We start from the raw sequence: 12,548 nt of genomic DNA on the forward strand, positions 1-12,548 counted from the left end.
AGATAGCCACAGAATTTGTTCCTGGGAAGATGACAGGCCAAATCTTCATTAAGCTGTTGAGGAATGAAGGAGGGAGGGGCTCCCTTTTTCTCTTCCCACAGTGGCTGGCAGCAGTTAGACTAGGCAGTGTGGGCTCCTGGGAGCCTTTTGTTTGGTTTCTATGGCTCTAACCTCAATTAGCTGCTGAGCATGCAGAGGAGGGAGGATGCAGCTTTTCAACTTACTTTGGTAGTTAACAGTGGGGTTCTCTTTTTCTCCTCTGTCCAAGGCTGGAGGTATGTGTAGAGGCCAGCCTTGTGGAATCATTTGATTCTCCAAAGTTCAGTGCTTCTACTGGTGAGCAATGGCTTTGGGTATGGAAGAAAAAAAAGGCTGGGGACTAACAGTTTTGCTTGATCCTGGTTCTGTCAGCACATATGGCCATAGCGTTGAACTGTGGTCATGCAGGAAGTCTTTGCTAGACTCACCAAGGCACGAGATCCAATCCGGCTCTGCCCCTTCTGGCCAGTTTCCCAACCACTGAAACAGGGTCAGGACAACCTGGTAGCGCCTCTGAATGGAATAAATAAAAGAGTAGATGTGAAGAACTTAGCACAGTGTCTGTCACTTAATATGCCTGCCCCCACATTTCCGAGACGTGTGGGGCCAATTCTCCTTGTTGCTTCCAGCAAGTATCCCAAGCATCTGTGGCAGCCACAGTGGACAATAAAATTCTAAAGTCGCTGAGAAGGCCTTTATTGGCTTTAGGCTGCAGGTGTTGTACGCATGCCAGTGCACATGCACGCATGTGTACATGCATGCTCACATCTGTCTCCTGGGCACTGGTGCCTCATAGGTGGATCCCTTAGACCACTCGCATGTTTTGCCCTATGCTCTCAGTGGTGCCATTTCAGGGCAAACCAATAGGAAATGATTAAACAGATCCTAAAAGTGAGCGGGATGCTTAGTCACAGTCTCTTCTGCCTCCTCCCTTGCCCTAACATAACCACTGGGGCAGCTTGTCATGGCTCGTTTTCTGGAAAGGTAGAAGTCAGTCACAGAGTTCCATCTGCAAGGCCAGCTAATCCTGGGGCATGGTGGGCTTTTGAGTAGGTGCTAACAGATGGTGTGAAAGGAGAGAATTCCTGCCGTGGGGGAGCTAATCCGGGAAAATAAAACTAGCACATCTGAAATAATTAGCTACCAATTAAGTGTGAAATCATGTGTTACTGACCCCATGTTAGCGTGCAGTGTGGGTGGGGGTAAATTGGAGGGCAGCACTATCTCCCTAGGTGCCTGGAGCATTGCCTTGCTGAAGGATTGAGCAGTGTTGTAAATATATACACATATATATTTGTGAAATAAATAAATAACAGAACAGCTGCCTGTGACCGCTTTTCCCACATCTTTTTAAAAAAAATTAGATCTGAGTTTCAATTTTAAGCATTTTATTGTAAAACATTATTATAACATGAAAAGACATTTTAAGGAAAAAAGCCATCTCCGATCCCACGTCCCATCCAATCACTTTATCGAAGACTGTAGCTCATTCTTCATTTTTCCAGTGTCCAGCCCAGTGCCTGGCACACAAAGGGGGCCCAGTGAGTGTTTGTGAATGGCCCCCATCACAATTTTCTGTTTACAGATATCCAGACAATGGTTTTGCAAAGGGTACCAAGCCAGTACCATCTGCGTGCCAGGTCCCCTACCACACCGTTGCATTGACTTCTAACTGTTGAGGGGTGGTCTGCTGGGGCTCAGCATGATTAGGTGACTACCGGAGTGTTTGGGAGCATCACCTTTAGACCATAGAGCCTTCCTGAGATACAGTAAGGATAGAAAGGTGGATGCCTAGGCTAGAGTGCTGTCCCCATCACGCCTGCCTGGACAGCACTGTTGCCCCTTTCCGCCTGCCAGATTCCACAGAGAGCATGCTCATTTCCAAAGTGTCAGTGCCAACAAGTTCCATGACTTCTGCCTACTTGCTTTTCAGGTAAAGCAGGCTTGCCTGCTGGTACTTGCATAGCTTTGAAGAGTCAGTCATAGGCCCAGTTGATACAAGATGAATTAAAATGGAACAGGTTCTCTTGTCTGGGATTCCCCCCTCTCCTTTCCTCTTTCTCACTAGACAGTTACAGGCACAGGTGGGCTGATTGGTCTATACCTTTGGTCTTGGTTCACTGGATGTATTCGTTTCCTAGTGCTGCCATAACAACTTACCACAAACTGGGTGACCTAAAACAAGAGAAATTTTTTCTCTCACAGTTCTGTGGGCTAGAAATCCCAAACAGCATGTCAGTGGGGCCATGTTCCCTCAGCTGTAGGGAAAAGTCAGTCCTTCCTGCCTCTTGTAGCTTCTGGTAGTTTACTGGCAATCCTTGCCATTTCTTGGTTTGTGCAGCATAACTAATTTCTGACTCTATCTTCATCCCGTCTTTTTTCCTGTGTATCTTGATACCTCTGGTGCCTCTTATAAGGACACCAGTCATCAGATTTAGATGTACTAAAATCTCATATTAACTTGGCTACATTCTCAAAGACTATTTTCAGATAAAGTCACATTCTCAAATCTGAAGCTTAGGACTTTAGCCTCCATTTCTGTGGGACACAGTTAAACCCACCACACTGAGTGAGGCCTTAATGCACCTCAGGTCAAATATGATGACAATGCTGGTATATTTTCCTTTTGGTGAAAATTGATGTCTTCTCATGTCTTCTCATGTAGTTGAGCTCGTCGTGCTGCCCTCTCATGTCCTGACACCATGGGTTACTAATAGGACTTATTTTCAAAAGAGCCGACTGGAATAATTCCCCTGGGAGCAAAGAATTCCCTCTTCCATTCCTGCATAAATTCATGAACGGGACTTTTTGTTCACATCTGTATCCCCAATGTCTTGAAATATTAAAGCACCATCAGCTTGGGACAGAGTAAAAAGAATCAGCACTTTTTCCACCCAGCATTTATTGAGCTACTGCTGTTTGCCAGGCACTGTGCTAGTTACAGGGGAGACAATGGTACAACTAGTACTAACTATAATTTATTGAGCATCTACTATTTTTCAGCCACTGGAACAGGCTCTTTGCATACTTTACCATAAATCCTCACAGGAGTCATAAGACAGGCATTATTATGCCTATTTTATAGATGAGAAAAGAGAATAAGGATGCCAAATGAAGGTAAGAATGCCAAAAACCTTGAGCAAAGTCCTAAAGCTCACAATTGTGGGGTGCGTGGGTGGCTCAGTCGGTTAAGTGTCCAACTCTTGCTTTTGGCTCAGGTCACGATCTCACGGCTTATGGGTTCAAGCCCCACATCAGGCTCTGTGCTGACAGCTCAGAGCCTGGAGCCTGCAGCAGATTCTGTGTCTCTGACTCTCTCTGCCTCTCTCTCTCTGCTCACACTCTTTCTCTCTCTCAAAAATAAATAAACATTTTTAAAAATTAAAAAAAAAGCTCACAATTGAAGGAATCACATTTGAATCTGAATGATGTACCATGGACCAGTCCTTCTCTACCTTTTGATCGAAGGTTTCCCTCATAAGTAGAGTAGTTTTTTTTTTTTTTTTAATTTTTTTTTTTTCCAACGTTTATTTATTTTTGGGACAGAGAGAGACAGAGCATGAACGGGGGAGGGGCAGAGAGAGAGGGAGACACAGAATCAGAAACAGGCTCCAGGCTCTGAGCCATCAGCCCAGAGCCCGACGCGGGGCTCGAACTCACAGACCGCGAGATCGTGACCTGGTTGAAGTCGGACGCTTAACCGACTGCGCCACCCAGGCGCCCCCGAGTAGTTTTTTTTTTAATTAAACTTTAAAATGATCTTTTCATTATTAATGAGATATGTAGATAGGAAGGAACTGATATATTGTTTAAAATATATCAGACAGGGGCGCCTGGGTGGCTCAGTCGGTTAAGCGTCCAACTTCAGCTCAGGTCACGATCTCACGGTCCGTGAGTTCGAGCCCCGCGTTGGGCTCTGGGCTGATGGCTCAGAGCCTGGAGCCTGCTTCCAATTCTGTGTCTCCCTCTCTCTCTGCCCCTCCCCCGTTCATGCTCTGTCTCTCTCTGTCTCAAAAATAAATAAACATTAAAAAAAAATTTTAAATATATCAGACAAAAATGGTTTTCTTTTTTTGTCTTTCATTTTATTTCATGCTTTAATTTCAGTCAAATATCAACTTTTAATAATAATAGCATCCCATTTAATAAATGAAGAAGTAAAGGGAGAAAAATCACCATTTTCCAGTCCCCATGAAGTAATGCCCTCGACGCTGATTCTCAGTGCTGCCAAGTGCACACAACCAGAGGTAATCAAATATGAATTGCTTCCCGATGGAAGTACACAAGAACACCTATCAAGTAACTATTCTGTCCAAAAACCAAACATGAATTGAGTCAAGCCTCTAGATTTAACTGTGAATTCACAGGAAATACGGGGGCAGACGAACATGTTAAATCACACCATTGTCAAGATGTGGTCATGGGATAGTCTATATGACGAACCAGCTTCTTTAACAAATAAATCGCAAGGAAAAAAAAATAAAGATGGATGAAGAAGCTTTGGATTAGAAAAGACAACATGTATCTACCAGTTGCCTAATTGATTTGACCAAAGTACAAAAAAAAAAAATCTTTCAAAGATTTGTAGAAATTTAAACACTAACCGGATATTGGATTACAGTAATATAGTAATTATAGTTTAGTTTTGATGTAATATTTTGGTTATGTTTACACACAGAATCCTTATCTTTTTTGGTTATGTTTACACACAGAATCCTTATCTTTTAGAGATACCTGCAAAAATGTATATGGATAAAATGATATGATACTGAAAATTTGCTTCCAAATAATCCAGAATGGGGAGGGAAATGGGTGAAACAAGATGTGAATGAGTTGGTAATTGTTGAAGCTGGTGATGTATACATGGAGGTTTGTTACACCTTTGTCTCCACTTTTATATATGCTTGAAATTTTTCATGACAAAAAGATTTTTTTTAAGTTTATTTATTTTGAGAGAGAGACAGAGCATGTGTGTGAGCTGGGGAGGGGCAGAGAAAGAGGGAGAGAGAGAATCCCAAGCAAGCTCAGTGCTGTCAGCACAAAGCCCGAAGTGGGCCTCAAACCCATGAACCATGAGATCATGACCTGAGCCAAAATCAAGAGTCGGACACTTAACCAACTGAGCCAGCCAGGTGCCCCTATAACAAAAAGTTTAAAGGCTTAAAGCAAAAAGGTTTATAATTATGCTAAAAGGAAGTAGTTCAGAAAATCTGATAAAGCAAGAATGGAGGAAAACGTCTGTGTCCACATGAAATTAAGCTGGTCTGTTTTCTTCTGGATCTATGCTCACCTGCCAGTTAATATCGTGATGGACCTCCCTTGGGAACAGCAGCTGAGTAGGCCATGTGGTGGGAGATGATGAACAGAAACAACTTGGTTCCTCTTTTAAAGCAATTATCGTGCTCCACCGCCAACACATTTAGAGAGCCGGAAGCCGTGTTGGTCACTATCTGATATTTGTGTGGTGCTGTGCCATTTACAAAATGTTTTACATACTTCTTTCAGTTAATCTTCAATCACAGCCTTATGAGGTAGATGATTCTCACTTTAGAGACCAGGAAACTGGAACTCTGACCTCTGACTTCATCTGAACATAACTAAACTGGGACCCAAGCCCTGTCTTGGATGCAATCGAGCACTGTTGTTCCTTCCCAACCCTTTTTTTTTTTTAATGTTTATTTATTTTTGAGAGAGAGAGAGACTGTGAGTGGGGGAGGAGCAGAGAGAGAGAGAGAAGGAGAACCAGAATCCCAAGCAGGCTCCAGGCTCCCAGCTGTCACAAACTGTGAGATCATGACCTGAGCTGAAGTCAGACACTTAATCGACTGAGCCCCCCAGGTGCCCCCTTCCCAACTGCTGATTGCAGAGCAGCTGAAGCAAGCATTTTGTGTCTTTTAAGTGTATGCATATGTCAGAGCAGTGCTGCGCCATCCATTCCTGGCGTAGACTTCTTTCTTCGTGGATGGTCATGGCTGGATGTAATTGGGAATAAGAAATAATGCATTGGACGTGAAGATTGTGCTAAATTAAGAGGGCAGGATGGGGGACAAATACCCCCCCCAAACGAATAAGCTCCTATCACATTCTCAATACTGTGCTGTTGACCAGAGTCTAATATGGGTGTGAGAGTCACAGCTGGAGGAGGGAAGGAGTCAAGGCTTTCTTTGCTTGAGAAGGTAGATAGATGGGGAGGAAAAAAAGAAAAGAAAAGAATGAGAGAGAGATGGACAGGAGGATCAGGTCAAAGCATGGGCACCCTGAACTAAAGTTAAGGCCCAGGGTGATGCCTCAAACTGTAGAAGTGCTGCCACCACCATGTGTAGGGGAAAAGTACCCAGTGGACTAATTTTGAAGGCCTATGGCTTCTATAGGAAAATATATTGAGAGAATAAGATGGTATTCACATTATTCCTAGTCTTTCTAGGAGAACTGAGTCAGTCACACCATTCCTGAAATGACCTTTAAAATTCTAAGGAGGCAGGGAAAGCTACTTCTAATTAAATGTTCGATGCTTGTTCTAACGTATGTATTAATGTTGTGTCAGATTTGTGATACGGTATATTTTGTATATACATATAGAATTATGTTGGAGTCCCTTAATCACATGGGTTTGAAATGTATGCACAATTAAAAATTGTTTCATGCTGAGATAGTCTAACAAGGTCTTAGAGAAGACCCACATATTTTCTGGATATGATTTCATTGATCAATAAAGAGGAGGGGTTGTAGCAGCCAATCTCTCAAATGCTCTGAGCCATGGAACTTCATTTCGCTGTTTTGAATGATTATGAGATTTGTTGTAGCTGTGTTTCTATAAGACTTTATTATGTCTAGAATTTATAGTAAGCCAAGGTGAGGTTTGGGAACAGAGCCCTTAATTATAACATTATTAAGGGAAAAATGGGATCCGCTTTACAGTGCCACTGTGAGGAGTATATTGTGTCAAAGATCAAGGTTGCTGACATCATGTTTACTTAATTGATACAACTTCAAGCATTTATTGTGCACTTGTGTGCTGGGTATGCAGTGGGAGATGGCTCTTTCAATGTGTAAAATGTGTCTAATAGTAATACCTACTTCACGGGGTTGTTGAGAGCAAGGCTTAAATTAATACATAGAAGGCATTAAGAAAAATGCCTGGCACAGAGTAGCTGCTCAATAAATGGTGGCTGGGATGTCATTGTCATCATTGTTACCGATCCTCACGACAACCTGTGATATGAGGTAGGGTTTAGGTTCTTTCCATCTTATACATGAATGTCAAGTGTGGAAGTTACACAGAACCGGAAGGCGAGGCTGGGCATTGTGACTTCTAGTCTTGAGGTATACTGTGACCCAGGTAGGGGACCCTTTTATAAAGCAGTAATCCCATATTATAGATGTTCCTTTTGCTTTTCTCTGATTTATCAGTAGCAATTCTGTAGGCTGATATGAAAAATCTCAACTCTATCATTAACATTTTTTGAAGTGCCAAATAACGCATTGTGGGTATGCTTTAATCCCAATTGTGATATCTTAAAAAGGGTGTTCATATGTGCTTCATATGCATAAAAATTTCTAAAGCAGATTCCTAAGAAATTTCTAAGAATGCTTACCTCTGGGGAGTGGGACTGGTGGTTACAAAGAATAGGTAGATCCTCACTTTTTCCTTTATACCCTTGTATGCTGTTTGAACTTTTTTGTCATGAATTTTTTTATAAATTAAAAAAAAAAAAAAGATTTCCTGGTCTACTTGGGCTGCTGTAACAAGATACCACAGACTGGGTAGCTTGTAAACAACAGAAATTTATTTCTCACAGTTCTGGAGGCTGGAAATCTGAGACTGGGGTGGGAACGTGGTCAGGCAGGGGTCCTCTTGTAGGTGGAAGATTCCTTGTGTCCTCACATGGTGGAAGGGGCTAGGCAAGTGTGTGGAAACCCCTTTGGAATCCCTTTCATGAGGGCTCCACCCTTATTATGTAATCATCTCCCAAAGGCCCCACCTCCTGACACCACTTTGGGCATTAGGATGCCGCATGTTAATTTTGGAAGGAAGCTAACATTCAGATTGTAGCAGAGGGGGAGAAAAGTACAACAGTGACCCATCTCTAGAACAGTGTTTCCCCAACCCAAAATATCCTCTTTTCCCACTCACAAAGGCTTCAGGAAAGGACGTGTGGCACACTAAGTCTCGAGCTTGGAGGTGTACCATATATGGTACCTATGCTATAGATTGTGAAAAGCTACCATAGAGAAAACTATACAGTACATTGTTTTTAACCTTTATTACACCTGTTAATATCCTGCAGAATTGTATTTCACGGCACATCAGTTTTGGAACTGATGTAAAAATTTAAGAAAAGGTAACTTGGGCTTAGGTGGACTGCAAAAGGAGAAAAGGTGACTATTTCTTCAGGAATTGTGGGGGACATACCTGGTGGAATACCAGGAAATGTGGGTGACATAACTGTGGGTGACATACCTGGTGGATGAGTCTGGGTCTCAGATTCAAGCAAACCTGGGTCCAAATCCTGGGTCTTCCATTCCCTAGCTGGCTGAGCCCTAGCCAGGCTACCTAACCTCAGAGTCTCAGGGTGCTCACATGTGAAAGAGGAAGAATACTTCCCTCAGAAAGGCATTTTCAGGATTAGGTAAGAGAAGTACCTCGTCCACAGTCGATACGAATAAGGTTAGTTCCGTCCTCCTCACCCTTGGCTCTATCTCCCCATCTCCTTCTACTGATAAAAGGACAAATTACTGAATGGTCCCTCCATTTATGAAAGACTTCATTTCAGGATTTATCAGAAGTCAGGCTATCAGGTAACAAGTCTTGCATTTTCAGTGGGAATCCATTTCTAAAATCTTGATTTCTGGATACCTATTTATTTCAAGCCTGTGTCTCTTATACAAGGCAAGGTTCACAGACTTTAGGAGACTGTTGAGAATCCTGTTTCTCTAAAATTTAGTGCCTAAAAGATAGAGAAATTCACTGTCTTAATCACACCCAGGTTTGCCTGCTCCAGGCATTTCCAGGCCCCTGCACCAAGGTTGCCCCCTTACTCTCATTTCCTGTTCTAGTGTTAATGCTCAAACACAGCGGAAACAAATTTCAGGATTAAATTTAAAAGTACGTGCACTAAAGCACTGCCTTTTCAAAGTAACCTTTGCATGAAGCTCTTGGAATCTAATTACCCAAGTGTTATTGGCCTCCCCCAAAATACCCATGTTGGTGCAGATTGGGTTTAAAGTTCAGGAAGTATTAACAAAAGGAATCAGAATCAAGATCTCAGGCATGGCCTCTGAAGAATCTCCCTGTCTGTGCTTGGCCTCTCCCTCCTCCTGGGTGTGCCCGCCTGGGAAGGCCAGTGAGTAACCTGCACATTTTTTTTTTTTTCATCTTGGCCCTTCCCACCCAGACGAGAGGACGGAGTGGCAGACAGGCAGGCAGACGGCGGTGAGTCCTGTTCAAGCATGCACGGAGCATACCTCTACCTGCACCCAAGTCCTGGACCCCTCACCACCCTTACCCCACCCCAGGAGGAGCCAGAGCCCCTGCGGGGGTCCGGAGGGGGCCTCTGCTCCCAATGGTAAGGGCTGCCAGCAGCGGGACCACTTAGTTCATTTGCTTTGGTGTTGGCTTTTCTTTTCAGTTATGTTTAGATGGGAGAGTTTCTGATGGAATTAAAGGTGTTTTGTTTGTTTGCTCTCAGTGGTCCCAAGACAAAGAAATGTCTTCCCCCAGCAGGGTTTATTAGAACTTGTAACCTGTTAGTCTGGCCTTGAAACAAAACTTAACATACTAATTATTTCTGGTTAGTACAGTTTACCCTTTTGACCCTCCTAAAAAAAAAGAAAAGAAAAGAAAAAGAAAAGAAAAGAAAAGAAAAGAAAAGAAAAGAAACCCAAAGAATATCATTTACCAGATAGCTTTTGAAGGAAGGAAAGTGCTAAGGATTGTGGCCATTTTAATACATGGGCACCTCTGACTAAATTGAAAAGTAACTTGTTACTATAGCTTTAGAACAGACCAAGATGACATTTTGTCTTAAAATGAGCAAACAGAAAACCCTTTTTAAAAGATTTCAGTGTTGAATGAAGGATGCTGGCAGAGGGGTGTGAATAAGAGAGTTACAAGTTGGTCTAATTAAATATATATGAACATGAAAGTATTGAAGTAAATCTGTGCTGCTGTGGGAAGAAGAAAGTCAGATGTTCAATGTGGGATTCATGTGGTATTTAAGGGAGAAAACTGAGATCTTTGTGTAGTGTGTTGAGACTTCTTTGAGGGGAGGGTTGGAAGGCAAACGGAGGAGGCTGGGAAGCAGGTTTTTTTTTTTTTTTCCGTGGGGCTGGTGCCAACGACTTCTCCCTCAATTGCTGTGGGTGAGAGTAATTCAGAGTAATCAAGTGCTGCATTGTTAGCAGGCTTCTGAGTTTCAAATATTTATTCTAAACACAAGCCATTGATTGCACTGGCATGGGAAAGAATAAAACTGCTGCCTCTGGTTCCTGGCCTAGCCCAAACTTTACTACCTGGGGAGATTTCAGGAAAAAGGTTGTAGGAAAGATAAAGCTAGAAGTGTAATGTGAATTTGAAACTACACCACTATAGTATATTTGAGACGGCCCCATTCCTTTAGCCTTGAGGAATTGTATTGTGGTTACATCTGAGCTAAGGGGGTTTTGTAAGAGAATGGCTTAGAAACTGCAGTAGAAACTGCCCAAAGCTGAGGCACTCCCATGACACATGTGGAAGTTTGGCCTGTGCCCGAGTGTCCCTGCAAATGTAGTACAGGTTCATTCTTGGCACCACTGTGCAGGCAACTTAAGGATTCTCTATAAGGAGCAACCTGTACATCACATAGGTAGGTTTTCAGAGCAGCGGTAAACAGTAGCCCTAAAAAGTACTGTACCAAGAAGGGTATGAAGTTGTGTGTGCATGTGTGTGTGTAAGTGGGGAGGGGCACAGGCAGGGTGAAAATCCCCTTCTTAGATTGCATACCCTACTTCTGAGTTTCCGGACGATACATTTTATCTTTTGTTGAAAAGAAATGAGTAATTCGTCATCATTATCATTATCAAGGTTCCTGTGGTGATCATACGAGTAGTTTGTTTTCTTATAGCTTTGGTTTCCTCTTGGCTAATTAATCAAAAGCATAGTCTGACTGCAGCCCAATCAGCCCGCTCATTAAGAGACCATCCAAGAATGTCACTTACTTTGTTGTTTGTTTTTTTGTTTTTTTTTTGCCTAGTGAGGGTGGGCACGATTATGGTAATTTTACCTGGGATGCGAAGTTTATATTTTCGACTCTATTGAGTTGTGATTGAGAAACAGACGGATGCCACTCCAAGCCACCCGCAGAGTTGACCGCGCTTGGTAGCGCTTCTAGCCTTCACGAGTGTTTGCGGTTTGGTTCCTACATGTTCAGGTCTAAAACATCACCAGTCCTACCATACCTGCCTCACTTCCCGATCAAGTGCTCAGGAGTGGAAGACAATTTGGAGGGGTGCAGCAACATTTCCTCCTATTGATGGCCGGTCCACACATTTTCAAAACTTTATGGAGTTTTTTTCTCAAGCTAAATTAAACGCAATACCTTCTTGAATTTGGCTTTTCTGAGGCATCTTTCTGGTGAGTTTAGCATTTCTTTTCATTTCATTGTGTTTTTCATCCATTCCTGCTGCTTAGTCTTTTGAGCAGTGATAGCACGCAGATTGAAGACTGGCCACATGCTTGGGGACCAAATATGCACTTAAGACAACCTTGCGTGTGAGCAGCACATGCTTTCTCCTTCCATTCTTTGTATCCACATCCCTTCCAAAGAGCCTCCACGCACTACTACCCAGCCCTGGCCACTTCTCTGCCATCCTGTGTTTCCTGGTTGCTGGAATTCTTTTCCCTACCACCCCCTGCTGTCCGAAACCTCACAAGGAGGTGTTTAGAGACTTCCAAAGGTCGGGTGGTTTCTCTAAAAAAACAGAAAGAACACCTTTATTGTAGGGATGCTGTAATAAGTGGCTGCTACATACCCCCAGGCTGCATACATCTTAGGGCCTGGGTCAGGGGCACGGTTGTTGATCCAGTCACCGCCCTTTTAGTGCGCTTCCTAAGTGATCAAACACCGGCAAGTGAAGTAGGAGTGGAGTGAAGCAGCTGGCAGCTAGAATATAATTAGCCTCGGTCTGGAATCTTCAGTGAGTGCCAGTTTCCTGCTCCTCAGGGCTCTTTTCTGGTCTAGTGTGTTATCTTTTTCCTGTAATATTTCTTAGGCATTGGTGCTCTTCGGTTAATGCTGTGGGGTCCTTTGCAGGATGTAGCCCTATGATCATTTGGTCACATTTCATCTGTAGACACATCCTAAGCCAAGAAGAGACATCATGGAAAGACTCACCCTGAACAAGTCCTCATAAGGATGGCATGTCATCCACATCATCTTTAAAAACCTCAGAGGATAATATGAAAGTGCTGAAAGGAATGAGACCGAGGTCTTGAGGAGTAAGTAAGGTGTGTGAATGCAGGCAGGAGTAGA

The 12,548-nt window shown here is 43.1% G+C and overlaps 2 protein-coding genes across 6 annotated transcripts in view; one reads left to right on the plus strand and one right to left on the minus strand.

The window, feature by feature from the left end:
- STON2 (stonin 2) overlaps window positions 1–12,548 on the plus strand; it is a 153,798-nt gene that overhangs the window by 84,279 nt on the left and 56,971 nt on the right. For 4 of the 5 annotated variants that reach the window (XM_086709088.1, XM_086709091.1, XM_086709089.1 and 1 more), the window contains one exon: window positions 9,435–9,605. The exons of the other annotated variant lie outside the window; for it this stretch is intronic. In XM_086709088.1, the coding sequence (XP_086565214.1) occupies window positions 9,435–9,605 (171 nt within the window). The remainder of the gene's footprint in view (window positions 1–9,434; window positions 9,606–12,548) is intronic. 5 annotated transcript variants of the gene reach the window in all.
- Window positions 1–12,548, minus strand: part of LOC147579798 (uncharacterized) — a 93,625-nt gene that overhangs the window by 788 nt on the left and 80,289 nt on the right. Inside the window, exon 2 of the mRNA XM_086709093.1 lies at window positions 468–552. Coding sequence (XP_086565219.1) covers window positions 468–552 — 85 coding nt within the window. The remainder of the gene's footprint in view (window positions 1–467; window positions 553–12,548) is intronic.

Source organism: Puma concolor, chromosome B3 (assembly GCF_028749965.1).
Source record: "Puma concolor isolate L17-30 chromosome B3, mPumCon1.1.hap2, whole genome shotgun sequence".
Classification (NCBI taxonomy): Eukaryota; Metazoa; Chordata; class Mammalia; order Carnivora; family Felidae; genus Puma; species Puma concolor.